Source organism: Bubalus kerabau, chromosome X, assembly GCF_029407905.1.
Source record: "Bubalus kerabau isolate K-KA32 ecotype Philippines breed swamp buffalo chromosome X, PCC_UOA_SB_1v2, whole genome shotgun sequence".
In the NCBI taxonomy this organism is placed as follows: domain Eukaryota; kingdom Metazoa; phylum Chordata; class Mammalia; order Artiodactyla; family Bovidae; genus Bubalus; species Bubalus kerabau.
Genome location: NC_073647.1, coordinates 115,355,165 through 115,382,325, shown reverse-complemented (window position 1 = coordinate 115,382,325; position 27,161 = coordinate 115,355,165). Strand labels below are relative to the sequence as shown.

General features: G+C 35.5%; 1 protein-coding gene across 8 annotated transcripts in view; it reads left to right on the top strand.

The window, feature by feature from the left end:
* KDM6A (lysine demethylase 6A) overlaps positions 1 to 26,823 on the top strand; it is a 185,792-nt gene extending 158,969 nt beyond the window's left edge. For all 8 annotated transcript variants that reach the window (XM_055563118.1, XM_055563117.1, XM_055563124.1 and 5 more), the window contains 6 exons: positions 4,464 to 4,578; positions 7,059 to 7,246; positions 8,030 to 8,171; positions 21,907 to 22,033; positions 24,282 to 24,452; positions 25,597 to 26,823. In XM_055563118.1, coding sequence (XP_055419093.1) covers positions 4,464 to 4,578; positions 7,059 to 7,246; positions 8,030 to 8,171; positions 21,907 to 22,033; positions 24,282 to 24,452; positions 25,597 to 25,626 — 773 coding nt within the window. In that variant the 3' untranslated portion in view covers positions 25,627 to 26,823. The remainder of the gene's footprint in view (positions 1 to 4,463; positions 4,579 to 7,058; positions 7,247 to 8,029; positions 8,172 to 21,906; positions 22,034 to 24,281; positions 24,453 to 25,596) is intronic.
* The last annotated feature ends 338 nt before the right edge of the window (positions 26,824 to 27,161 follow it).

Here is a 27,161-nt window from a genome sequence, read left to right as displayed (position 1 = left end):
TGTTTCGTGTATTCATGTACAAGATTTTGTTTGAATACTTCTTTATACTTTTCATTATATACCTAGTATTAAAATTGCTGGGTCATATGACAATTCTATGTTTAACTTTTTGAGGATTTCGAAACTGCTTTCCACAACAGCTACACCATTTTACATTCCTGACAGCAGTGTACAAAGGTTCCAATTTTTCTTCCACATCCTTGTGTACATTGCTTATTTTCCATTTTTTTCTTATAGCTGACCCAGCAGATTTGACTTTTAGTGTGTGTGTGTGTGTATGGTTTTAATTTTCATGTGCTTGTTGGCCATTTGTAGATCTACTCTGGGGAAAATGTCTGTCTCTAGTTCCTTCTTAATTTTTTAATTGAGTTGTTTGCCTTTTTGTTGTTGAGTTGTAAGAGTTCTTTAAATAGTCTGGATATTAATTCTTTATCAGATACATGATTTGCAGTATTTCCTCCCATTTTGTAGGTTATTATTTCATTCTCTTGATAGTGTCCATTTATGTACAAAAGTTTTTAAATTTTAATGCTTTAGTTTTTTTCTTTCATCACATGCTTTTGGTGTCATATTTAAGAAAGCATTGCAAAATCCAAAATTGTAAAGAATTTGTGTCTGTGTTTTCTTCTTAGATTTTTATAGTTCTCAGATTTAGGTCTTTGATCCATTTTGAGTTCGTTTTTTGTGTACAGTATGAGCCAGGGGTCCAACAGTATTCTTTTACATATAGCTAACCTGTTTTCCAAGCACCATTTGTTGGAAAAACTATTTTTTTCCTCTATCAAATGACCTTGACACCCTTGTTGAAAATCAGTTGACCATAGATGTATGGGTTTAATTCTGGAATCTTGATACTGTTCCATTGATTTTTATCTCCATTTTTATTCCAATACCACACGGGTTTGATTCCCTTTGAGGTAATTTTTAAAATTGGGAAGTGTGAGTCCTCAACTTAGTCCTTTATCTCTTCATAGAGCTTTGAGTTACTGTCTTATATTTTCATTTCAGTCTGAAAAACTGTAGCATTTCTTATAGAGCAGATTGACAAAATTCTCCTTTAGTTTTGAAGAATAGTTTTGCCAGATTTTTAGTTCAGTTTTTTTGGTTAAGTTTTTTTTTCTCTTCAGCAACATAAATATGTTAAGCTATTGCTTTCCGGACCCCATGGTTTCCATTACGAAAAGAGCAGTTTTGTTGACAATCCTGTTTATATCACAGTCACTTCTCTTCTCCTGCTTTCTAGATTTTCTTTGCCTTTATACAGTATTATTATCTTAGGATGAATATTTTTGAATTTATCTTTCTTAGAATTCCTTGAGCTTCTTGGATATGGAGATTCATGTGTTTTGTCACATTTGGGAAGATTTTTACTATTATTTCTTCAAATATTCTTATTGCCCCTTTCTCTTCCTCTTCTGGGACGCCTACAGTACATGTGCATGCTCGTGTCCCATGGGTCTCCTAGGGTCTGTGTGGGTTTTTTCATTGTTTTCTTTCTTCTCAGAATATATAATTTCATTTGACCTGTCAAAAAATTGGCTGATTCTTTCTCCTGGTCACATCTGCTGAACTGAATTCATTTCAGTTGTTTTTTTCAGCTTCAAACTTTTATCTCGTTCCTTATTGTGATTTGTGTTTCTTCATTGATAATCACAAAAACTACACAGAAAAAACACAATCACAGAAAACTAACCAAACTGATCACATGGACCACAGCCTTGTCTAACTCAGTGAAACTATTAGCCATACCGTGTAGGGCCACCCAAGATGGACAGGTCATAGTGGAGAGTTCTGAAAAAACGTGGTTCACTGGAGAAGGGAGTGGCAAACCACTTCAGTATTCTTGCCTTGAGAACCCCATGAACAGTATGAAAAGGCAAAAAGATAGGACACTGAAAGATGAACTCCCCAGGTCGGTAGGTGCCCAAAATGCTACTGGAGATCAGTGGAGAAATAACTCCAGAAAGAGTGAAGAGACATAGCTGAAGCTAAAACAACACCCAGTTGTGGTTGTGATGGGTGATGGAAGTAAAGTCTGATGCTGTAAAGAGCAATACTGCATAGGAACCTGGAATGTTAAGTCCATGAATCAAGGCAAATTGGAAGTAGTCAAACAGGAGATGGCAAGAGTGACATCGACATTTTAGGAATCAGTGAATTAAAATGGACTGGAATGGGTGAATTTAACTCAGTGACCATTATATCTACTACTGTGAGCAAGAATCCCTTAGAAGAAATGGAGTAGCCATTAGGAGAAGGGGACGACAGAGAATGAGATGGTTGCATGGCATCACCAACTCAATGGACATGAGTTTGAGTAAGCTCCGGGCATTGGTGATGGACAGGGAAACCTGGCGTGCTGCAGTCCATGGGGTCACAAAGAGTCGGACAGGACTGAGCAACTGAAGTGAACTGATAATCTGTTTGTTGAGGCATCATTCTCCTTGTTTCCTTTTGTTCTTGCTCATGGTTTTCTTTAACTCTTTAAGTATATTTTAAGATAGTTGATAGAAAGTATTTGTCTCCGAAGTCCAGTGTCTGTGCCTTTTCAGGAATACCTTTTGTTAATTTCTTTCTTTCTTTTTTTTTTTTTTCTTTCTATAACTAGACCATACTTTGTTTCTTTACATACCTCATAAGTTTTGTTGAAAACTGATTTCTTGAGTGTTTGTAGAATGTGGTCTCTGAAGCCTCTGTCCCTTTAGCATAGTGCTCAGCTAGTGTTTTGACATTTTGAATATTATGTTGTGGCAGTTAGCAGAAATAAGATTCTCCTCTCTTTTCTAAGGTTTGTTACTGTTGCTTGTTATGGGCTATAGTTGTTTATTCATTTAGTGACTTTCTACATTTTTTTTTCAGTTATTCATATATCTGTTCTTTTTCAGGTTCTTTTCCCATTTAGGCCATTACAGAGTATTGAGTAGAGTTTCCTGTGCTATACAGCAGGTACTCATTAGTTATCTATTTTTATATGTAGTGAGAGTGAAGTCACTCAGCCATGTCCGACTCTTTACAACCCTGTGGACTGTAGCCCACCAGGCTCCTCTGTCCAAGGGATTTTCCAGGCAAGAATACTGGAGTGGGTTGCAATATTCTTCTCCAGGGGATCTTCCTGACCCAGGGATCGAACTCAGGTCTCCCACATTGCAGGCAGACCCCTTACCCTCTGAGCCACATGGAATCCCTTTTATATGTAGTAGTCACACTGTTTTTACAAAGACTATATTCCTTGTCATATATGGGCACTGAAGTGTCCTTTCCATTAATTATCTCAGTAGTGATACTACAGATTTCTTTAAATGCCTCTTGTCCTGGGCATGCATGTGGCTTCTAAATTCTATAGTATCCAGAGGAACTTTTCAAAGCCTTTATTCCTATGAAATCTCACTTCCCAGCTTTTCCATCCAAGCGTTTGGGATGTCTGTTGTTTGCTTCAGGTGGTTCTTTTGTTTGTTTGTTTTGTTTTTTGCCCTTGGTGGCATCAGCTTGTTCTTTAGTCTTGCAATGTTCTGGGAGGTCCTCCTGCATCAAAATACTTGTGCCGATAGAACTCTGAGGTAAGTGAAAGAACGAGAAGTCCCTTTTCTGTCAGCCTTTTGGGGAAACTGGAGGGTAGACAAAACAGAAGAACAGAATTCTTTGGGAACAAGATCTTCTGTGCTCCCTTCAGAACCAGGGACACTCACACCAGGAATTCACAGTACTATTTTTTAAGTCCACTGTCACAGCAGTGGTAGAAATGGAGATGTAGTGAGTGACATACAGATATCCTACTGTGTTTAAGTCACCTTTCTTTTGCTCAGTTGTTTGTTTCTGTAAACCTTTGACTATATTGTCCAGATTTCTGATGAGGTTACTTCTGACAGTTTTCACCAGGTGTTTTTGTCATTTTTATTATTTGGTATTTCTGGCGAGTTCCCCAAGTTCCCTCCTCGGCCATTTTTGTTGACACCATTCCTGCCACTGCATACAGTTTGAAAATCAGACTTCTTGCCTCTCTACTGATGTCCTAATGCTACTTGTGAGAAATGGGAATTAGTTCACAAGGAAGAAGTGGTAATAATATCAGTAATAGCTAATATTTATTACTTACCAGGTATTAGGCAGTATTCAAAGCAGTCTTTATTTCATTGTTCCTCAGAACAACCCATTGACTTACTGGAATCATTATCACCTAATCTTATAGGAAACTGAATCAGAAAGGTTTAGAAACTTGCCCAGTGTCACATAATAACTAAGCCAAGGAACCTGGCTTCACAACCTAAGCTTTTAACCATGATTTAGGTTGTCTTCCACAGAGCTGCTACTGAAAAAGTTAGGAGTTGACCAAACTCAGCTCTAAGACTTGACATATACTGATAAACAACTGAATAACACAGGAGCATTTTCTGTTGAACATTTCTAAGACACATTTTTCTATAGAATTTATTGTATGCTGATTATTTTTTCTTTTCACATTTCAGGTCATCAAGAAAATAACAATTTCTGTTCAGTTAACATTAATATTGGTCCAGGTGACTGTGAATGGTTTGTTGTTCCGGAAGGTTACTGGGGTGTTCTGAATGACTTCTGTGAAAAGTAGGTTTCCAAACTGAATTTTATTAAACATAATTATTTGAAAACAATTCTTGTAAAGGGCAACTTACTAAGCTGGATATCCTAATGCATGTAAGCAGTTTTCACTTACCATTCAGCAGGAAATTGATTTATAAAATGATTTGATTATAAACCTATTATTTTGTATTATTGGAAGTATTTTAAGAAAGATACCTTAAAACCACTTCATGCAGTAGTGATAGTCTTGAATTTAGTGGGTAGAAAGTTGAGTTGTTTACTGGGTTAATTAAGCAGTTGATGTATAATAAATACTTGTTTATGTGAAAAGAAATATTGTTCTTAGATAAATGGCTTTAGAATTGGAAGAAATTCTATAATTGAGCACCCTTAGAGGTTGTTAATAACTTAAACTTGAATGTATTACTCTTAACTGTATCATCATGATACAAATTCTTTTTAAAACTACATTGGCAACTTTTCTTACAAAACAATTTTAGAAGATTTAAACAATAGCTTCAGATTTTGTCACCTAGATTTGAAAGAATTCACATAGTGGAAATGTTCCTTTCCTTTAGTTCCTAGAAACTCTTCGTTTAATTATCTTCTGTTAAAGGGTACTTGGGGATTGTTTTCATTAATTTAAATTTAATTATTTGTCTTATTTTGTTTAAAAAATTACTCCATTACTTAAGATCCTGATTTTTTTTCCATTTGTAATAAAATTGGAAAATTATTATAGCTAAAAATATAAATTATACATATATTTGGTGTTATTTCCTCTCCAGCCCAGTAGGATAAAGAGAGGGAAAACCACCTAAAACATTTATATATGCGAGACTTTGAAAATTAATTGTACACCTATTATACGTACTGACTTATAGTTTGCAAATTTTGGGTTAAAAGATCCTTGCTGTAAATATCTTGATTTAGTATGAAATGTAAATATAGTTTACATTTATATACTATATAAATATAGTTGCAAAAACAACCATAATACAACAGAATTTCTTTATATACAAGCAGAAGGTAATCACCTTTTATTTTCTTTACTATATAGGTTTCCTTTAATTGTAAGAAAGCTCAAGATGTGGAATTTTAAAGAGTCAAATGCTCTTATGAAATAACCTGATCCATTTTAATCTTTACTGGACCAGCAGTCTGGTGGTAGCAGAGAAAGAACTGTATCATACAGAAAATCTCTATGGTGCTTCAGAAATATTTATATTTCTTAAACTTTGAGATACTATTTAGTATATTGTTGCAGCTACAGTACAGTGATTCTTTTTCATTATTTCTGAGTAGGATTGACTATTTTTAGGATTTAGTGTTCTATCTGAATGGAGAGGTAACCTGGGAATAGGTAATTGGAATAGGCAGATGATGTCTAAAAAGCTTGAACATGGGGATAATAAAAAAGTCTGAAGAGTTAGGTAAATTTAACTAAGTTTCAGAAATACCACTTGCTACCTCTGCATTTCAGTGTAATTTTGTTTCATAGAAGGATTGTTACTTGTAATATTAACTGATTCGACCATATCTGTATAGTTTGTTTTATGACTTTATATTTGTCATGAAATAACCAGTCACTTGACTATATGATAGAGAAGATACTTGATTTTTTGTCGTTGTTATTAGCTTGAGTTGTTTTTTTACCCTAGCTATTGATTATTAGATGGTGTTGATTGCTTGCTTGCTTTTGGAGAGAGAGTTTTCTCCAGTTTTAAAACAACAACACATGGGATAAGTAGGGCTAGGATTTGTTTATAACCATATTCCGCTTTACAGACAAGTTTTTCTAAACTGTAGTTGTAAAAATATTTCATATCATGATGAAATAGAATTAAAAGCCAGATTTTAAAGGAAAAGCTTAGTAACGTGTTGTTTCTAAAGTATAGTGGTGGTGGTGGTGATTGTTATCAATATTTGTGCATGTGTATGAGTGTTCATTTTTTAACTGCATCATTTTAGTCAATCAGTCATCAAAACTGTACAGAGACTGATACGCTATCCTCCTTTCCTGCTTAGGATTCAAAGCAATAGAGAACATTTCTGCTTTCTGTTCTACTTTTCCTCAGAAAATGAATTTGTATGTGCCATAGAGTTCCTGTTTATGGATTTAAATAGCTTGATGCCAACCCCACCTTCCATTTGCCTTTTAGAGATTTCTAGGTGCACCAAGGAAAAGGGTTTAATCAAAATAGACTTTAGTGAAATGAAATTAAAGGTTAATGTATGTAAGTGTTACTTAAAATAGCTTTTGATTTCATTTGGATCTTTGAAAAATCAACTGAATGTAGTAATACTGATATTTAGATAAGTAATCCACTACTTCACTGTAATTAATTCCACTCACTTTATATACTACAGTTTCTCATTGTATAAGCTGTACATTTCAGTGCAATGAGTAACTGTATTTTTTAAAACTTCTGACATTGTCTTTCAGTCATGGAAGGAGCTTATTAAAGTACTTGATCCATTTGTAATATTTTTTCTTATTTCAGAAATAATTTGAATTTCCTAATGGGTTCTTGGTGGCCCAACCTTGAAGATCTTTATGAAGCAAATGTTCCGGTGTATAGGTTTATTCAGCGACCTGGAGATTTGGTCTGGATAAATGCGGGCACTGTGCATTGGGTTCAGGCTATTGGCTGGTGCAACAACATTGCTTGGAATGTTGGTCCACTTACAGGTATTTTAGACTATGACTTTAAGAAAAACACTTTAGTTCATAAAGGATTGTATCTGATGAGTTTATTCTTTTTTTCTTGGAATGTAGCTCACTAGAAATCAGATGAAGAATGTTTCCTTGAGTAAAAATTTAACTTGTAGTACAAGATAGTAAGTTAACAAATAGAAATCCAAGATTGTAGATCTCACCAAATGATAAGTTTGTGTTTTATGTACAAGAAAGAGATAATTTCAATAATTTTTTAGAGTGCCTGATTTTGTTTTATAAAGGAAACCCTTTATGGGAGAAAGCAAAGTACAGTGGTTATGCAGTCTTTGAAATCTTTCATTATCTGATATGTCATATATATTTAGCCCTATTATGTTATGAATTGAATTATGCCTACCTTTAGGCAGTATTAAGATTATGGCCTACCAAGCCAGAAAACCTGGATTAGGACCAGAACCTGGCTTTTGCAACTTTGGGCAAGTTACAGAACCTCTCTGGGCCTCAATTTCTTCATCTGTATAATGGAAATGATAAAATTAATAAGATAACAGCAAAGATTAAATGGTATAATATCATGAAATACTTCAGCACAGTGTGTGGCACAAAGTTATAGTAAGCACTCTTTACATGATCACTACTATTATCACAATTATTTTTTTTTAACCTTAAAAATATTTTTGTAATATTGTGCGATTTTTAGAATTGGTATTGATGGTATCACCTAAGAAAGGGATAGTGGTTATCTTCATATCTTTGGTACTTTGAGTTGCTTTATAACTGTTTTTTTTTTCCTAGCCTGCCAGTATAAATTGGCAGTGGAACGGTACGAATGGAACAAATTGCAAAGTGTGAAGTCAATAGTACCCATGGTTCATCTTTCCTGGAATATGGCACGAAATATCAAGGTCTCAGATCCAAAGCTTTTTGAAATGATTAAGTAAGTGCTTTCTAAAACTGCTGTAGTCCCTCTCTTTTTGGGGAGTGTTAACTATTCAGTACTTTGTCCCGCCCCATAGAATTATGTTGACATCAAAACAAAATGGTCCAGATGTTTAACAAAACATAAGAGAATCCACATGTTAAAAGTATTTTTCCCTTCAAAATAGTCAGTACACTGTGGTACAAAGAGGAACAAAGGCACAAATAATTCTAAACCAGTAGATTCACAAACCTGTGCTGAACCACTCAATACCTAGGAGAAATTTAGTTTTAATATTGAAAGATTACACTTAGTATCAGAGGGAGGGAATGGCATCAGAATATTTTCTGGTACAGAAAATTAGCATTTAATATAGGCATTTGGTTTAAATTTTAATTTTTTTTTAAATTTTAATTAAATCATCCATCTTATAATTGTCCCTTTTCTTAGCTGCTTTAAACACTTAATACTTACACGAATACATATATCCCAGTAAGCGTCTCATTTATTATCACAGTTTCTATCCTAGCTACCTTATAAATTTTTTTAGGAGTAATATTTTCAAACAGTGCTATATAGCAGTGTTTCCCCAGAGTATTTTCTACCACTACTACTTCTAACCCCAAAAGGTGGGGAACTCTGGTCAAAGAAATATGGGAATAATGGATTATATATTCAATGGGCTTCCCTTGAGGCTCAGCTGGTAAAGTATCTGCCTGCAATGTAGGAGACCTGGGTTCGTTCGATTTTTGGGTTGGAGAGATCCCCTGGAGAAGGGAAAGGCTACCCACTCCAGTATTCTGGCTAGAGAATTCCATGGGTCCGTGGGGTCGCAAAGAGTCGGACATGGCTGAGATGCTTTCACATCACATAAAGTTCAACAGGCCCTTTATTTTTTTTAATTTTTGGTAAAATGTTTTAGAGACTGTAAGGGTTGGTATAATTTGTGAGTGGGGGAAAAGGATTATAATGTATTTCATTTCCCAAACGTATTTGTTTGACCAGTATCTTTAAAGAATTGATCTCAAAAACTCGTTTTGAAATACACCACTTTATACTCACTAATAAAATTAGTTTGTCTTCATCTTTGTTAAAATAGTACTTACCTTAAAGTATTTCTCCTACAGCTGTATTAATTTGGCCAGCATGTGTTGTTCTCAAAATATTGTCTTTTGAAAACAACCCTAGCTTCTTAAAGTGATTTCAAACCCAAATCTAAAATATTATTCAAACAAAAATTGTGTAGCTGTGTATTATTTTATTCGTTTATCATTTACACTAGTTTATCTAGTCCTAGACAGAAGTGATAGGGGGAGACAAAAGGTAACAAAAAACAAGCCATAGCAAGTAATGTACAAATCCTTTAAAATGCTGGATCTTAGGTACCATACTCTATAAATGTGATTGGTAGTGGGATTATCCTATTATGTCTCAGATTGGTCTTTTTTGCTGAAGAGTAAGTTTGAGGTTACTTTCTGGAGAAAAAATTATGTAAAGTCACCCAAGATAATAGTAAGTTGAAAATGGGCATAAACTAGAGGCTAACTCGGATCAACTAAAGGTAAAAGGATGGTACAGTATGGAAACCATTTATATGTAACAGCTCTAAAGACCGGAAGTGACTCATTATATTTTGGGTTCAGTTCAGTTCAGTCGCTCAGTCGTGTCCAACTCTTTGTGACTCCATGCACTGCAGTACGCCAGGCGTCCCTGTTCATCACCAATTCCCGGAGTTTACCCAAACTCATGTCCATTGAGTCAGTGATGCCATGCAGCCATCTCATCCTCTGTTGTCCCCTTCTCCTCCCGCCTTCGATCTTTCCCAGCATCAGGGTCTCTTCAATTGAGTCAGTTCTTTGCATCAGATGGCCAAAGTATTGGAGTTTCAGCTTCAGCATCAGTCCTTCCAATGAATATTCAGGACTGATTTCCTTTAGGATGGACTGGTTGGATCTCCTTGCAGTCCAAGGGACTCTCAAGAGTCTTCTCCAACACCACAGTTCAAAAGCATTAATTCTTCGGTGCTCAGCTTTCTTTATAGTCCAACTCTCACATCCATACATGACTTCTGGAAAAACCATAGCTTAGACTAGACGGACCTTTGTTGGCAAAGTAATGTCTCTGCTTTTTAATATGCTGTCTATGTTGCTCATAGCTTTCCTTCTGAGGAGTAAGCGTCTTTTAATTTCATTGCTGCGGTCACCATCTGCAGTGATTTTAAAGCCCCCAAAAATAGTCAGCCACTGTTTCCACTGTTTCCCCATCTACTTGCCATGGAGAGATGGGACCAGATGCCATGATCTTAGTTTTCTGAATGTTGACTTAAGCCAACTTTTTCACTCTTCTCTTTTGCTTTCATCAGGGGACTCTTTAGTTCTTTACTTTCTGCCAAAAGGGTGGTATCATCTGCATATCTGAGGTTATTGATATTTCTCCTGGCAATCTTGATTCCAGCTTGTGCTTCATCCAATCCATCATTTTGCATGATGTACTCTGCATATAAGTTAAATAAGCAGGGTGACAATATACAGTTTTGACATACTCCTTTCCCCATTTGGAACCAATCTGTTGTTTTATGTCTGGTTCAAACCATTGGTTCTTGACTTGCATATAGATTTCTCACAAGGCAGGTAAGGTGATCTGGTATTCCCATCTCTTTAAGAATTTTCCACAGTTTGTTGTGATCCACACAGTTAAAGGCTTTAGCGTAGTCAGTGAAGCAGAAGTTGATGTTTTTCTGAAATTCTCTTGCTTATTCTATGATTCAAAGGATGTTGGCAGTTTGATCTCTGACTCCTCTGCCTCTTGGTCAAATCTACCTATCATTTGATCCCAGTTCCCTACATTTGGGATTTTGCCAGCCAACACTGCTTCTTTCATTTGTACTTTCTTTTTATTTAATGAGTATTTGCTGACTATATGTAAGATTCTGGGTTAGGCACTGAGAGTGTTTATATATATATATATATATATACACACACACACACACACACACACATACATACATACATATATATATAAACACACACACACACACACACATACACACATACACATGGCATCGTTCCTGTCTTGAAGTAAAAGATAATGTGTAAAATAAACAGATTGAAAGAAACACAACAGATCCACTCAGTACTTTCCAGCCCCATGGAGTCAGCGCAATCTATGTATTCTGGGAGGCAGATATTTTGTGTGAAGGGTGAAGATGTGGATGCAGGGAGAAGATAGAAGTATAGCATCTAAAGCCAATTTAAGACCAAACTCTTGGACCATTAGAAAGATTCTTCACTTCATCCATTAAATAGTACCATGTCTCCTTTGGTCCAACACAGTCATGTTTTCCTCAAATGAGGGAATAAATCTCTTTTCCTCAGTAGAGCACCAAGCAAAATATTTAACTTTCGTGGAGAGGCCCTGTTACACTAACTCAGCATGATACATCTTACTCAGCATGATAAGCTGCTTACATTGTGAGAAGCTTAGAGGAAATCCAACTGTCTAGAGGTGGTAAATTCATACTCACTTTAGACATCTTCACTTCCTCCTGCTCTCATTTTCTCCCTAACACCTACCTCCTTTGCCCTCCCTACTGTGTATTTGCACAAGTTGAAATATGTATATTGTAGTGAGAGCTTGGAGTCCTAACCACTGGACCACCAAGGAATTCTCTGAAATGTATATATTGTATGATACAACTCTACTGTGTGTGTGTTTGTGTGTATGTGCTGAAACAGTTGATGGTACATTCTGGCGTGAGCACAATGTGTGTGATGAGTAGCAGAAAGTTCTTAGTGGCAAATCACGTATTGTGTGCCAGACTTAAGTTTTTTCTGTTGGAGAGCTTTGAGTAAGTTTTTACCTAATAAGATCTAGTTTGAGTTTCATAAAGATGTTTCTGGTAGTTAAATGGAATTAGCTTCTGGCTGATAATATACAATTCTGGGTTCTAAATGGTTTAGTAATAATGTTAGTTAGTAAACTGAGCTTGATCCTTAGCCAGGCACTGGTTCCCAGAGCAAAATGGTTCCCAGTCTGTATTTCAGCTGTGCCTCTCCGCATCCCATGGTCATGGTTAGAGCCAAGATTTAAGCCCATATCTGTCTTACATAAGAACTACTTGCATGTATCTGTGACATGGAGCTTCATTTTGAAACAGTAACAGGTTTGAAGAACCAGTGAAATAGTTGTATAGAAGCTGGTTTATCAGAAGCCGTAGGAAATGCAGGATTCCAGAGAGCAAAGTCAGGACTGACTAGGGGGGTCTTCTAGCTAGTGGTTTGAAATGGTCTTGAGAGGAAGGGGAGGGGTGGAGTTGGGGACAGAACTTGGGGAAATGCTTCTATTTAAGAAAAGCAAATAGGAGAACTAGGTAAAGGTTGGAAGAGAACACAGAGAATGTATTGTTACAGAAATAGAGAGGGAGTCTTTTCCCACAAGCTCAGTTTCACTGTAAAACTGTATCCACATCATTGCTTTGCTCTTCAAATCTAGTATTCTGCCAGCAAACAAAGTAGTACTTGCACTGGCTTGTGAGCTATACCAATTTTTAAGAAATGGTTCTCCCTTATGATTCCTTCCCTCTATTTTGAGTCATTTTCTTCATCTCTTTCCTGTTCACACCACCGTCCACAGTATTTTGCCTTTCTACCTCAATATGCTCCTGTCACTTCTCTTGCTGAGGCCACCAGCAACAACAAACTATTCTAAACATACAAAGGTGCAGATACAAACTTTCTTTCAAATCCCCATTTGTACCTTGTATCTGACCCACACTTCCCTTGTCAGCCATTTCTCCGTTTTATTTAGATGTGTGCTTGAATTTTCTACTTATTTTTACCACTAGGTATCTTAAGCCATCTTTACTATGAACTGCAATTTTTACACCCACCTTTCTCCTCCTCTGAATTATCTTTCAGTAAAGTATTGATTCATTGTACATTTGATGATATGAATTGTAGGCTGTTTTCAAAGAAAAAATATCTGCTAGATGTAAGAAGTGAATGGAAAAGATTGCAAAGATGTTCTTTCTTAACTTTCTCCTTGCGTTACTGGTTTTAATTCTTAAATAGTGTGAACTTACAATGTGTGACTTCTAGGTTTTCACAGTTAAATAGTAAGTCTGCCCAACCATAAAGAATCTAAGCAAAATTTACCTGTGCCTTCGTATACACTCACTCACTCAGCTCTACCCAGTTCTTTTCATCTTTTATTTATTTAATCTATAAACTGAGTTGGAACTCGGGTATCATGCTAGGTGACAGAAGGATCTGATCACTTCTCAGACTGCTTAAAATAACGGGAATAGTCAAAATGTTAAAAATACATGATCTTCGGTTTAATGATGGAGATACTGTTTTAAAATAAAAACCATGGGAGAGCACAGAGGAAGGCACTTCTTAGAGAGGGGAACATTTTAGAAAAGGCTTCACGGAAGTAGTACTACAGCTCCATAGTCCTTTTTCCCAAACCCCTTAGACCAAATACGTTTTGATATTCTGAATTCTTTGGATTTAGAAAGATAATACAGTGTGTTTATTTTACCCTTCCACCAGTTTATGGCAGTATGCTGGAATCAAATACATTAATATTTCTACAGTAAAACAAATAGTCACTCTGATGAGCTAAGTAAAAACTCTGAAAAGCCCCAGGTCAAGTTTTAACACCAGTGAGTTTATGCAAAATTTATGAAAAAATTGTGGGATTATAAAAAATTATGAACTGTATTTGCACCGAGTGTTTAATAATGGGACGTGATGTTCTCTTCTGTTGTCACCTGCTAATCCTTTGTTATCATTTTGAACATGAATTACCTGTAGTTATTTTTTAAAGTCAGTACCATTCTTCTTTTTTCTTTATACTTTTAAATTCAAGTTGAGTCTTTTGGAGCCTTGCAATTTCATAAAGTCATTCATCTGAGTAAGTCATTTAGTAAATCTCAAAATTTCTACATCCTAGCTGTGTTGCTAAAATACAGTCATCTTCATAGTCTCCTTCACATTCTTCCAGATGTCTCCTACATTGGCATGAGTCAGAGGAATACTCATTATCTTGATTACTTCTTTCATTTTATACTGCATTGAACTTGACTTGAAAAGTTCATAGCCTAAGTCCTTAGGAACATTTCAGTGGAAGCTTAGTGCATTAACATCTCTTTTGGTTTCCTTCCACCGTTTTAATGAACATAAACTTTTTTCCACATACCCCATATACTGCAAGCAAGCTTAGTTTCTCCTTCTTTAGACTAAACTTTGAAATGTCTCTCAGGATTAAGCCCTACTGGATCATTTATATCAGCTAAAGAGTATAGATTTAAACATGTCAAGTAGACTTAACATTGACAGCAGCTGCTAATGAGAAGCCTTTAGAATTTTTAATCTTTTTAATAATCAAATTTGCATGTTAGATCACTTGCCAGCAAGATAAGTACTCAGTGGAGGGCAGAAGATTTAGAGGCATATTAGAAGGTATTTGTTATATTGATTAATTGAGTGGTGGAGGTGAGAGGGGAATCAGGATTTCTGGGGTTTTGGCTTGGGCCATGCAGTGAGATATTTATTCTTGTTGATGAAACTGGGAGTAAAGGAAGAAAAGAATAAATGGGTTAGATATGGGAAGTGATGATTACCAGCTTGGCTGGCTCTAGGCAGGTAGAACTCTAATTCCTTTTAAGATGTTTGAGTGGAAATCTTTTTAATGTAACCACCAGATGGATATATGGTTCTGTTATTTAGAAAAGGAGTCTGAGATACACATTTGTATCACTTAGCTGGCTGTGTATCTTCTTAGCTGGCTGATAGGTAATCCCTGCTAAGGTGTTAGCTGTTGAGTTTTCTGAACCATTAGCTATCCTTAAAGTAGACCAGTGCCTACACAAAGAAATGCATTAAGGAAGACAATAAAAGCAAAGCTACTGAACTCTTCTTCAGTTCACTGAATTATGACTGTCTTTCCATGTTAATATATCTTATTATCCTCTAAAATATATTAGGGACATATATATTAGGATATATAAAATATGTCTAGACACACACCTTTTAAATGATCTGTTTTATGTTCTTTAAGGTATAACTATTATACTTTCAGTTGGCATTCATTGCACAATTTTTTCAAATTAAAAAAATAGACATTAAATATTTTAGCACAACTGAAAATTTTCACTTAAGTTCAAATATTGATCACTAACTTCTAGGCACTAATCTAAGCATGTATATAACATATGTACTCATAATAGTACATAGTTACATGTGCCCTCTTTACATTTGAGGAAACTGAGACTTATGTGTAGAGCTGGGGTATGAACCCAGGCAGTCTAGCTCCAGAATCGATGCTCTTTCATAGGAGCTTTTTCTGTGGCTTTTTCTCTGTGATCTCTTATGGCTCTGATTATAAAAACATGGTGATTTGCTGAAAAATATTGTTAACAGATTTTAGACATTGTTTCCAATGAGTAAGAGGTTCAACTGGTTCTTACTTGCCTAATCATAAGAATCACTTGAGACCCTTATTAAAATTCATTTCTAGACTCTGTTCCTAATAAGTAAATTCAAAGCTCTGTGAAGAACCCTGGGAATCTCTTTCACAGTGATCTAGATGAATTCTATGATCCAGACAAGTTAGGGACACCCTAGTCTAGATTTGATCTCTTTTAGAACTAATAATATTTTTGTTTCCCCTTTTTTTCCCACACATATTATAGATTATTATCCTATCTACCCTGTTATCTATATAATATATACTTTATCACTAGCACTGAGTTTTTGAGTATAAATTAAAGCAAACTGTTACCTTTTTCCTTTGATTCCCATGTTTCAGTGAATATATGAGGTGTTCTACAATTCTACAGTCATAGCTTATTGGCCTAATAACTGAGTAAGTGGTATTGCCACATAGCATAGATTCTAGTGCTGTTGTCCTTGGGTTATATTTAACCATACAGTGTTTTGTGATAACATTGAGCAAACAAAATCTAAAAAATCCAAAAGCTCTCCATTCTCATGGTTAACACATACTTGCTTTCATGCTTGTTTTTTCTGAGATTTTAAAATTCTTAAGATACTCATTTCTTCATTGACTGAGACCTTGATTTTCAGCCATGTGGTTGGTTTAAATGAAACTGTTAGATGATTTACTGACATTTAGATACTCACTGCTGTCTGGGTGAATCTAACCTCTGGAGTGACACGTGGCAAGTTTTGAGGGCTTACCTTTTGGCTCACTTTGCCTACATGGCTCTTTCAGTAAGACAGATTGGGCAAGGCAAGGTACTTCTTGGTATACTTTTAAAAGTTATACATCATCTACTTCTTAGTGGCAGAGATTGTTACTATAAAGACTTTAGAAGTGCCATACCAAGTTAAACCATGCTGCTTCTTATCTCCACACCAATATTTGAAAACGTACTTTGAAAACCTTAAAATGTCAGAGTAATCCCAGTGTTTTCTTAACTTTAACATAATCTAATACCACTCTGGCTTCACTCCTTTATTCTCCTAGTCCAGAAACCTCATCCCAAGATTAAAGTCATAAGAACCACTGTTTCGTCCCTAAATAATCCCCACACTACCTTTGCTCATGGAATTCCTTTTGCTTGGAAGGTGCCTTCCTCCCACTTCTCCTTCCTATCTCATCTAAATTGGCAACTTCTTACTGTTTTTTTTTAATTGGCAACTTCTTTATGAAAACTTTTGAGAGTTCTACCTCCCTCTCCTTTTAGCATCCATGACATACTAAGTCTGTCTGTCTTTTGCCTAATGTATTGATTTATGAATATACTGTGTATAATCATTTGTCCTCATTGTCTTCAGTTTTTTTATTGTAATATTTCAAGTATATTTTCATTTCTATCGCCTACGGCAAGCCATTTTCTAAAATCCCATCCCACTTCAGGTTTCATTTTTGCCAAATGGGTTTTTGGTTGGATTATGTTCTTCTCTATAACCTCAAATACATCCAGCCCTCAGTCAGCCTCTTGTGATTCTCTTCCAAGCCAAATCTGCCTTTAATAGCCCCTGCTTTTTGTGTAGTCTTTTATTCAAACAACTAAAAACATTAGTCCTAAAACCGGATTGATCCTGAGTGATCTTGCAAAGTCAAAGGGAAGTTTGATTCCCAACTTCTCTAGCTCCTGAAATGCTAAAATTTCTGACCCCATCCCTAAAATGCATTTGAAACAGCATCTTCTATCTTCTTAAACTTTTTGCTAGTGACTTATTATTTTGCTTTTTGACAGATTGAATTTTTTTATTGAAATATAGTTGATTTGCAGTGTTGTGTTAATTTCTGCCATATAGCAAAGTGGTTTAGTTATATATATGTAGTGAGCCATACCTTTCAGCATGTGAAATCTTAGTTCCCCAACCTGGGATCAGACCCGCGCCCCCTGCTTTGGAAGCATGGAGTCTTAACCACTGAACCTCCAGGGAAGTTCCAGTTACACACATACATACTTTCTTTCTTGCAGTTTTTTTCCATTATGATTTATCTCAAGATATTAAATAGAGTTAACTGTGCTATACGTAGGACCTTGTCATTTATCCATTCTATATGTAATAGTTTACATCCGCTAACTCCAAAATCCCAGTCCATCCCTTCCCAATTCCCCTCCCCCTCCCCCTTTAGCAGTCACAAATCTGTTCACCATGTCTGAATCTGTTTCATAGATAGGTTCAACAAATTGAATTCTTTTCTTTTTTTTTTTCTTTTTTTTTTTTTTTTAATTTTATTTTATTTTTAAACTTTACATAACTGTATTAGTTTTGCCAAATATCAAAATGAATCCGCCACAGGTATACATGTGTTCCCCATCCTGAACCCTCCTCCCTCCTCCCTCCCCATTCCATCCCTCTGGGTCGTCCCAGTGCACCAGCCCCAAGCATCCAGTATCGTGCATCGAACCTGGACTGGCAACTCGTTTCATACATGGTATTTTACATGTTTCAATGCCATTCTCCCAAATCTTCCCGCCCTCTCCCTCTCCCACAGAGTCCATAAGACTGTTCTATACATCAGTGTCTCTTTTGCTGTCTCGTACACAGGGTTATTGTTACCATCTTTCTAAATTCCATATATATGCGTTAGTATACTGTATTGGTGTTTTTCTTTCTGGCTTACTTCACTCTGTATAATAGGCTCCAGTTTCATCCACCTCATTAGAACTGATTCAAATGTATTCTTTTTAATGGCTGAATAATACTCCATTGTGTATATGTACCACAGCTTTCTTATCCATTCATCTGCTGATGGACATCTAGGTTGCTTCCATGTCCTGGCTATTATAAACAGTGCTGCGATGAACATTGGGGTACACGTGTCTCTCTCCCTTCTGATTTCCTCAGTGAGTATGCCCAGCAGTGGGATTGCTGGATCATAAGGCAGGTCTATTTCCAGTTTTTTTAAGGAATCTCCACACTGTTCTCCATAGTGGCTGTACTAGTTTGCATTCCCACCAACAGTGTAAGAGGGTTCCCTTTTCTCCACACCCTCTCCAGCATTTACTACTTGTAGACTTTTGAATCGCAGCCATTCTGACTGGCATGAAATGGTACCTCATAGTGGTTTTGATTTGCATTTCTCTGATAATGAGTGATGTTGAGCATCTTTTCATGTGTTTGTTGGCCATCTGTATGTCGTGAGAAGGTTTCCTGGTGTTTGGAAACTTCTCTCTTTTTAAGACTCCATTCCCGGACGGAACTCCGTCCCTCCCTCTTTTGTCTCTTTTTTTGTCTTTTATATTTTTTCCTACCTCCTTTCGAAGAGTTGGGCTGCTTTTCTGGGTGCCTGATGTCCTCTGCCGGCATGCAGAAGTTGTTTTGTGGAATTTACTCGACGTTTAAATGCTCTTTTGATGAATTTGTGGGGGAGAGAAAGTGTTCTCCCCGTCCTACTCCTCCACCATCTTGGCTCCTCCCCCCTCAACAAATTGAATTCTTAATTGCAATAAACTTATTATAATTCCGTAAAACTAAAATGAGGAAACTGCAACCCTGATTTTATTTGACTTTTACTTTTTAGCTCCTCAATACACTCAAACATTGTCTTCATATAAAATCAGTCTGGGATTATTCAAAGCAGAACAGATTACTGTTAAGTCAAATTTTGACTATTATATGTGTATCTTTCCTAGATCTCTTTATTTTCTATTTATTTTCCCCTGCCCTTCAGTTAAATCAGATTCCTTCTTGAGGACCTGCTCTTTGCTGTGGACTCCAGAAGAGCCTCTGTCTCCCTCAATTCTTCTTCTATTCCAACCACTACCTTTTGAAAACGGGAAGGAACAAAAAATTTTACTGTTCAGGAAAAAACATAAGGGCAAAGGGGAAACCGCAATTTGGTTATTCATTGTCAAATCAGATTAATAGATCTGTTGGTTTTCTTAGATTCCTGTATCTCACAAAATAAAAATTCTGGAGCTGTGATTTCAGAAGCAAAATACTGTTGGCTTAGGACTTATTCTTAGCAGCCTTAGCTCTAACCCTTTATTATTTGCAGAAGAGTCATATATTACCTTTTTTCTAAATGAAACTATTATATATTATACACTGCATAAATTATCAACTTCAATCTACCTGCCAAAGTAGTAGCATTGGAACCAAAAGTTCATTTGCTGAGTAAAGAGTGGAGTAAGACTCCACAGAACCGAGGCTCTGTATTTGTGGAGGGAGAACTGTGCTGATTGAGAACCTCATCTTCAAAAGAGAAGGGCGGGGGCGTGGGTAAGAAAATGTGAAAGGAGACCAGAAAGACAATAATACAGTGTAAGATAGTGAGGGGAAACTTGAGATTTTTTGCTTTTACAAACCCCTAGCACAATAGGGCTTCCCAGGTGGCTCAATGATAAAGAATCCACCCATCAAATGCAGGAGACACAAGTTTGATCCCTGGGTCCTGAAGATCCCCTGGAGAAGGAAATAGCAACCCACTGTTCTTGCCTGGGAAATCCCATGGACAGAGGAGCCTGGCGAGCTACAGTCTTAGGGTCTCAAAGAGTCAGACATAACTGAGCAACTAAACAACAACAGTCCAACTACTTAAAAATAGCTTTATAGTATCAGCTTCTCAAGGTCCTAGTGCCCTAGTTTCCTTATTTGTAGAGTGGAGATAATAGTGCCTCCTGCACCAGCCTTAAATGGTATAATCTTAAATGGTATAATATGTGCCAAGTATCTAATATCATGCTCCCTGTCTGGTTCTTATTTTTAATTACTTGTTCATTTTTATTGTATTATTTTTGTTTATTTTCCCACGTGGGATCCTAGTGGAGTCTATAATATAATCTCCAAAGGTATCTGCCAAGTTGTGGGCGTTGTTTTCCTGTGAAAAAGACCTTATTGTGAAGCCCTGCTTTAAAAACTTATACTTAGATCAGTGTCTTCAGAGATGAAATGTATGGGACACAGGGAGGGAAAAACGGAGGAGCAGGTACTGTTTAAGAACTAGCAGCAAAGCCTGAGTTTATATGCCCTCTGTTTTTGCCATGTTATAAATTTTCACTTGCTCCATAGTCTTAAAGCATTATTTTGTTTATAAATAAGTTAAACACCCAAGAATTGCTATATGATACTTAAGGAATTTGCCTTACAACTGTAAAGTTGCTATTACTTTTTGCTTATTAAATAAGTTATCAGACTATCTTTAATCATCTTTTTTTTACACTGGCTTTTAACTTAGGTGGGTTCTGATAAGTTATAGTACTTTACCTAGTAACTTATAAAATAGCAAGGAAATATAAATTAAGAGAAATTCAAAATGCTATAATTTATCATACTTTAAATATTAGTGGTTCCATAGTCATATATTTATTGAGCATCTACTACATGTTTGGTACTGTCCTAAGCACTGAGTAGACTATGCATAAAACAGAGAAGACCTTTACTTTCAAACAGCATTCAGTTGCTAAACCCATTTCCTTTTCTGTAGGGTGTTTTCATTGTCTCCAAATTTTAGAGCTAAAAAGTGCCATATAGATCATCTAGTCTAACTTCTCTATTCAAATGAAGAACCTGAGCCTCTAAGATCCACAGGAGAGTAAGAGAACTTAGCAAACAACTCCAAGTAATGATAGCAAACTATAGGAAAATCAAAAATTGTGAGAATTTACTGTATCGTTAGCATGAGTTTAGAAAACGTGTAAATTATAAGGAAAGTTCAGTTATGTTAATATGAATGAAAGACTTCATGGTATTCAAGGCAAAATCAGGGAATTTAGTGTCTTCTTCAGCACTACAGTGAAACCATTTTTGTATTGTGTGGTGACTATTATCCATAAATACTTTTTTGCTTATATATCAAAAGTTTCAGAAGCAACCATATTAGTGATGCTGTTTATAAGTGTCTAGGTAGTGTTGATAGAAATAATGTGCTTTCCTACTTTACTTAAAATCACAGAATTCACATCTGGGATTCAGACCCCTATTTCAAGGATGAGACACTGACTCCCAAAGAGGTTAATTGACTTGCCCAAATAAGAGCCCAAATTAGCAACTTATATTTAAACAAGGGGTCAGGTTATTATATTTTGATATTCAGATGCCAATTATTCTCAACTGTAAATGATCTAATAATTGTCATTATCAGACCTGCTAAGCATTAGTCTTATTTTTTAAATTGGAGAATATCTGAAAAATTGATGAAATAAAAATGAAGTTACAGATATTAGAACAGAATCTCTTGGCATTACTTCTGTTGATACATCTTTCATGCTGAAAATATTCAACATTCAGTTGCTGGTCACAAATAACTTTCCCCCACACTCTAGGTATTGTCTTCTGAGAACTCTGAAGCAGTGTCAGACATTGAGGGAAGCTCTCATTGCTGCAGGAAAAGAGATTATATGGCATGGGCGAACAAAAGAAGAACCAGCACATTACTGTAGCATTTGTGAGGTAAATAATTGTTCTTATTCAGTTGTTTTATAAACCTCTTACCTCTCCTGTTTGGGTTTCTCTTTAGTTATTTTTTTAATGTACTTTTATGTAATGCATTTTACTGAAATTGACATTGTGTTCCATGTTGTTATTTAACTACTATATTAAACTTTATTCTGGTGAAATGCCATTTCACTAATTGAATTAACTGAATTAACCCTAAAAGTATTTACTAGAATCATTTATCTGGTAGATAACAGTTGGCCCTCCCTATCCACAGGTTCCTATCTGTGGATTCAACCAACCACAGATCAAAAATATTCGGGGGTTGGGGAGATATTCCAGAAAGTTCAAAGAGCATGACTTAAACTTGCCATACACCAACAACTGTTTTGTTTTAGGTATTATAGGTAATCTAGAGATGATTTAGATATAGAGGAGGATGTGCATAGGTTATATGCAGTTAGTATGCCATTTTTTGTAAGGGACTTGAGCATCCTTAGATTTTGGTACCCATGGAGGGTCCTGGAACCAATCCTCATGGATACTGAGGGACAGCTGTGTTTAACAGATGATAAGTGTCAAGTTAAATCTTGAAATTTTAAACTGGGAACACTCCAGGTGTAGACAGATGTCAATAAATTGGATATAGTTCAGTACAGTTTCAGGCAGATCATTGTTCAGTTCTCTCTGGTACAATTCACAGTACGTTGGTCAGTCTTCTCCTGTGGCCAAGGCTTGCAAGAGATGCAGAAACAAAGATGTGGTACCTGCTCTAAAGGAGCTTACATCCTACTTAGGGAAGACAAATTATAAACAGTTCTATTTATATGAGACTATGGTGAATGCAAAGTTGGTCTGACTGTTAGGAAAACACTAAGGGGAGAAAATGACCTGAGTTTTCCCTTCTAGTATTCGCATGAGTTCACCAAAGTATTAACATTTGAGTCCATCCTCTAAGGATGAATATGATTTTAGGCAACTAAAGATTAATTTATGGCAAAAACCACTACAATATTGTAAAGTAATTAGCCTCCAATTAAAATAAATTTAAAAAAAATAAAGCAAATTTTCCTTTCCAATAAAATAAATAAAAGTAGAATGAATGTTTTTATGAGCTGTAGGAACAGCATGGGAAATGGAATGGTTTCTTCAGAAAAGGGTAAATAGTTCAGTGTGGCTAGAACACAGACTATGTAAATTCCGTTTATGAGTTTGGTTGGTAGGAAGTTTGCAGAGCATTTTGAATGATTTTAAAGGAGTCTGATACTTAAATCTGAGATCATTGAAGCCATCAAAAGTTTTTGAGCAAGTACACAAGTTGGGTAAGTATTTCTGAGAGAAAAGTGATTGGAGAGGATGGAGATAAGAAGCTACTGCAGTGGTGTTAAGGGTTGTCATCCTAAGGCCTAAACTAGAACCTGGCAGTGGGAATATTGAAGGAGAGGAATTAAAAAGATATTTCAAGGTAAAATTCACAAGACAACTCATTAAATAGCAGTAGTGAGAGACGAGTTGAAGAATGTTCACAAATTTTCCAACTCAGATTATGAGGTTTATGTTATTTGTTATTGCTCATTGATAGTAATGAAAAACATGGTTAACCCTGGGATTTTAATAACATAATTTCAAAGAAGAGATGAAGTCGTGAGAATTTTCTTTCATTGAATATATTAGCCAGGGATATTAATGATTCATTCCAAACCTTGAAATTGTGTAATTTTGACATTGATTTTTATTTGAGATGGTTGAATCCATCAAGTTTGTTTTGAGGTTTGGCTAAGCATTAAGCTCTGTGATAAGGTCTGGAGTTTCAGTGATGAATAAAACATAGTCTTCATCTTTGAGGAGCTCAGTCTATTGGGAAAGACAAGTATCCATACACAGTGCTATCATTGAGAAGTAGAAGGAAAGTAAGGATCACTTTCATCTGATTATATACTGATGTTTTGAATTTAAAACAAATAAATAGGCTGACCTTGATCAAACTTTTGAATTAGGCTTTTTGCCAGTGGTTTTAATGAGTACGTCATTCCCCTGGGTCACCCCCCTAAAGATGCAATCCCACCTATGTCTTTGGGTCTGGTACAAAACAAACCCAGTCTATTAAAAATTCTTAAACACAGCTATGTTTGTCTTAGTACCCACTGTTAATCAGTAATCACTGTCCACAACTCCTTGTAAAGTAGAACTCGATATAGTAAAGTAGTACAATAAAATAAATACTACTGTATCTGTTGAATGCTTTTTCTCTTGTATGAACTAGGTGGAGGTTTTTAATCTGCTTTTTGTCACTAATGAGAGCAATTCTCGAAAGACCTACATAGTACATTGCCAAGATTGTGCAAGAAAAACAAGTGGAAACCTGGAAAATTTTGTGGTGCTAGAACAGTACAAAATGGAGGACCTGATGCAAGTCTATGACCAATTTACATTAGTAAGTGAAACCAACATGTGAGTACATAGTTAGCTGGATAGGGAAGCACCAGGATTTGTTCTGCCACCTGATGAGTAGGAGGTAATGAAATATTTAAATTTTCCTTTGACTCATTAGATATTTCATGAGGAAATACTCATATTCCCCCCCTCCTCCACTTCCAGGTATTTATTTCTATGAAATTGGCATATTTTATTTTTACTTTTCTTCCTGAGTGAGACCAGCCCTAAATAATGTCACAGTAACTACATTTTAAAATCTTTGTGTACTTTTAGAACACTGCCACATCCTTTGTGTCATTTGATCTCAGTTGATAAAATGTTTGTGTACATAGGTTATTAGTGTCCACAAAATGAGTCAGTGTGTATGCTTTTAAATAACTTCTGCTTTTAGAGCTAATTGTATTTATTTAAAACCTTGTCCTTGCCAGAAGTAGTAACTTTACAGGAATATTCAATGGAGCTTAACTTCCTGGTATGTTGAATAACCTTATGAAATTCAAATACCTTTATAAATTGCACACAGTTTTAAATTTTAAACAGCAGATGCTTAGGGGAAAGCATTTTACTCTAGCACATCAGTAGTTTTATGAATAAGAAATATACATAATTTATGAATTGTTGAATTCCTTCAATACTTTTTCTCTTACATATGTGGTCAGAAACTGAATTTTTGAAGTTTAGCTTCTGGTATTTTCACTTGAATAGTCTTCAAGATTGCTTGAAGAAGATGAAAATTACCTGTTAAATAAATTATCATCTAGTTGAATTAGGTTCTGAAGCAAGTCACCAAGGAAGTCATAGTTGATTTGTTATATTATTTTTTACAAGCCGCCTTTTAATTTTTAAGCAATTTCAAAAAATGGTCAACCTAATAACATTTTAAGAGTTTTTGACTAATTGGTGAAGAAGTACCAAAATGTAGGGTACACTAAGTAGGGTAATGGTCTCAGACTCTTAGGAAAATTGGCCAGGTGGAGGACAGTAACAGAGGTTATACTGGACAGAGTGTGATGGGCAGCTGAACTTTCTTGAGAATTGTTATTTCCCCTACCTTTATACACAGACCGTGTTTGTAGCCTTGAGCTAGGAAACACTATTAACAATTTATATACCGAAGTAACATACTTTACTTTCATTTTCAGGCTCCTCCATTACCATCCTCCTCATCTTGATATTGTTCCACGGACATTAAACGAGACCTTTTCTGCTATTCAGGAAGTAACCCAGTTCTGCACCACTGGTTTTTGTAGCTATCTCGTAAGGCTGCTGGCTGAAAACTGTGTCTATGCAACCTTCCAAGTGTGGAGTGTCAACCAACTGGACAGGGGAGAGCTTTGCTCCTACTCCAGGACTCTCACAAAGCTGATCAGCTGTTCTTCAGAAACAAAATAATAATTTCCATGTTTTGTATATATCTGACAAAACTGGCAACATAATACAGACTACTGACTTGAAGACAACCTCTTTTATATTTCTCTATTTCTGGGCTGACGAATTGGTTTTCATCTGTCTTTTCCCCTCTTCAGAATTTTCCTTGGGAAAAAATACTAGCCTAGCTGGTCATTTCTTTGTAAGGTAGTTAGAAATTTTAAGTCTTTATTTGGTCAACTTTTTTTTAATGTGAAAAGTTAGGTAAGGAACTTTTTTACTGCTTTTATGTTTTTCTGTCTTGTTTTGAAACCATGACGGTTATTACACTTCTGGTTCCTAAATAAAATGTTTAAAAAATTAACAGCCAAGTCACAAAGATAATGGATTGCACATAGACTAAGGAATAAACTTCAGATTTGTGATTTTTGTTTCTAATCCTGATGTAAATTTACACTATTTATAAATACGTATTTATTGCTTGAAGATATTTGTGAATGGAATGCTGTTATTTTTTCCAGATTTACCTGCCATTGAAATTTTAAGGAGTTCTGTAATTTCAAACACTACTCCTATTACATTTTCTATGTGTAAATAAAACTGCTTAGCATTGTACAGAAACTTTTATTAAAATTGTTTAATGTTTAAAGAGTTTTCTATTGTTTGAGTTTTAAAAAGACTTTATGTACAGTGCCCAGTTTTTGTTCATTTTTCAAATCTGATTATATATATTTTATATATACTTGTGTATGTATATATAATATATATAGAAATCTGGATATATATGTATAAAGATTTAGAACTTAAATTTTTCTCGTTTTAAGTTTCCCATCTATGGTAGATTTTTGAGGTGTCTACTGTAAAGTATTGCTTACAAAAGTATGATTATTTTTAAAGAAATATATATGGTATGTAACTTGAAGACCTAAAATGTCAGACTGGTTTATTGTTAAGTTGCAATTCTGCAATGACAGACCAATAAACAGATGCTGCCAAAATGTAGTATAATAGTAGAAAACAAATAGTGATTGAACTTAAAGTTTTAAAGGGCATGTTATATGGGCTTGACAAATCCTGTACATTATTAGTGTTTTCTATGGAAAAAAAGATTCAGATGAAGGGCTCTATTTTAGAATGCAAATAAATTAAGAGGCTTATTTTTTAATGTTAGGCAGTTTTGACATTTCATGCTTTCCTGCTTGCATGACATGATATGGGCAGGGGAGGGAGTCTTTCAATTCTATAGCAGTAGTAAAATAGAGTAAGCTATATTAGCCTTACGGAATCACTTCTAATTAACAATAGTATTTCATATTATAAATGTACCTTGCATTTGACA